Below are 2,118 nucleotides of genomic sequence, written 5' to 3' on the forward strand. Positions count from 1 at the left end.
GCTAAGTTTTGGTATCAGGGTAATTGTGGCTTCATAGAATGAGTTACAAAAGAGTTCCCCCTCTTCAATATTTTGAAATAGTTTCAATAGCATTGGTATCAGCTCTTCTTTTTACATCTAAGAGAATTTGACTGCAAATTTGTCTCGTTTGGGCCCCTTTTTGGATGGCACTTAGCTTCCACTTAAGGACTTGATATTGGTTCATTCAGGGTTTCAAATTTTCCTGATTAAATCTTGAGAGGTTTTGTGTTCCTGGGAATTTATCTATTTCCTCTAGATTTTCTAGTTTATTTGCATAGAAGTGTTCATAATAGTCTCTGAGGATCTTTTGTATTTCTGTGGGATTGTTTATAATGTCACCTTTGTCCTTTCTGCTTGTGCTTATTTGGATCTTTCCTTTTTTTCTTTGTGAATCTAGATAGAAGCCTACCAATCTTATTGATTATTTCAAAATAAAAAACAAGTTTTGGTTTCATTGATTCTTTATGGACTTTTGGGTCTCAATTTTGTTTAGTTTTGTTCTGCTTTTAGTTATTTCTTTTCTTCTGCTAGCTTTGAGATTGGTTGGCTTTTATTTTTCTAATTGCTCTAGATGTGATGTTAGATGGTTAATTTGAGATTTTCCTACATGCTCCCTATTTCAGAAACATTAAATTTTGGCAGATTAGCTGTGCTGGATGCTTTGTTGTGTTGAATTTTAACAACTGTGTGTAATTTAACAAAACTTTTTTCCTATCACTTTTAAAGCTTCTTTTACCTCCTTATTTCTCAAGCTATAGATTAAAGGATTCAACATGGGAATAACAGTGCCATAAAATATAGAGGCTACTTTCATATTCTCCTGAGAATTATTAGACTGAGGCTGTAAGTACATGTAAGAGAGTGTCCCATAGAAAATGGTTACTGCTGTCAGGTGGGAGGCACATGTGGAGAAGGATTTTTTCCTCCCAGCAGTAGAAGACATCTTCAGGATGGTGACCATAATGTAGATGTAGGAAAAGATGATGACCAACCCAGTGAACATCAAGTTAAATCCTACAAAGACAACATCTAGAATGATGTTGATGTCAATGTTGGAGCATGAAAGGGCAAGAATTGGGGGACCATCACAGAAAAAGTGATTGATTTTATTAGACTTGCAGAAGGACAGTGAAAATGTAAAACCTGTATGTACAGAGGCATTTATTGAGCCTATAATATATGAACCAGCTACCAATTGGATGTAGACTGTTTGGGACATGATCGTGGGATAGTGAAGGGGCTTACAGATGGCAACATAACGATCCATTGCCATAATAGCCAGGAGGTAACAGTCACTGGTTGCAAATGTTGCATAAACTAAGAATTGTATCACACAGCCCCAAAATGATATCAAATTCTTTTCTTCTGTGAAGCTTTGGAGCATCTTGGGAGTGATAGCAGAAGTATAACAGATATCAACAAAAGCCAAATGTTGTAGAAAAAAGTACATGGGTGTTTGAAGTCTGGAATCGGTCTTGATGAGTAAGATCATTCCAATATTTCCTATCAGGGAGGTCACATAGATAAGAAGAAGTACAATGAAAAGGACATGCTGAAATTCGTGTTGGACACCAAATCCCAGAAGGTGGAATTCAGTCACTTCGGTGCTGTTTCCTCGACCCATGACTACCAAAAGTCTAGAAAAGACCAAGAGAAGGACCCAGAAAAGGAGGAAAATCCTTGTGACTTTTCCAATAAAATGGTTCCATATTTCAAGTCACTTTTTTCAATTTGACTTTTCATGGCAAATACTCACAATAGTGTTATTTCCAAATTTAAAAAATATTTATAATCATCAAGTAGAGTTACTCGATGAAAGATGAAACAGATTTATCTTCAAAATGAAGAAGATTTTCTTAGAAGAAGACTGACTTCTAATGTGCATCATTCTTAGAAACATAGAGAAGCATTTTTTTCACTATATTAAACAGATATTCGTATTTATTTTAAATAATGTTAAAATGTAATTCTGTACCTTTTTAGAAACAGAATTATTCATAACCACTTATCATTTTATTTCTCTTTCTAGTTCTTGAAATTAGTAGAATTAATTAGAGAGCAATTTCCCAAAATATGTTCATGTTCACATGTGTTTGA

The 2,118-nt window shown here is 34.5% G+C and overlaps 1 protein-coding gene across 1 annotated transcript; it reads right to left on the reverse strand.

The window, feature by feature from the left end:
- Nucleotides 1–715: 715 nt before the first annotated feature.
- LOC100437053 (putative olfactory receptor 5AK3) lies at nt 716–1,645 on the reverse strand. The gene has a single exon (XM_009246368.3). The coding sequence runs from the start codon at nt 1,643–1,645 to the stop codon at nt 716–718; it is 930 nt and encodes a 309-aa protein (XP_009244643.3).
- Nucleotides 1,646–2,118: the final 473 nt, after the last annotated feature.

Source organism: Pongo abelii, chromosome 9 (genome assembly GCF_028885655.2).
Source record: "Pongo abelii isolate AG06213 chromosome 9, NHGRI_mPonAbe1-v2.0_pri, whole genome shotgun sequence".
Classification (NCBI taxonomy): domain Eukaryota; kingdom Metazoa; phylum Chordata; class Mammalia; order Primates; family Hominidae; genus Pongo; species Pongo abelii.

Bases quoted from the DNA above. Each gene is read 5' to 3' on its own strand.
- LOC100437053 (XM_009246368.3), bottom strand. From the start codon at position 1,645: ATGGGTCGAGGAAACAGCACCGAAGTGACTGAATTCCACCTTCTGGGA.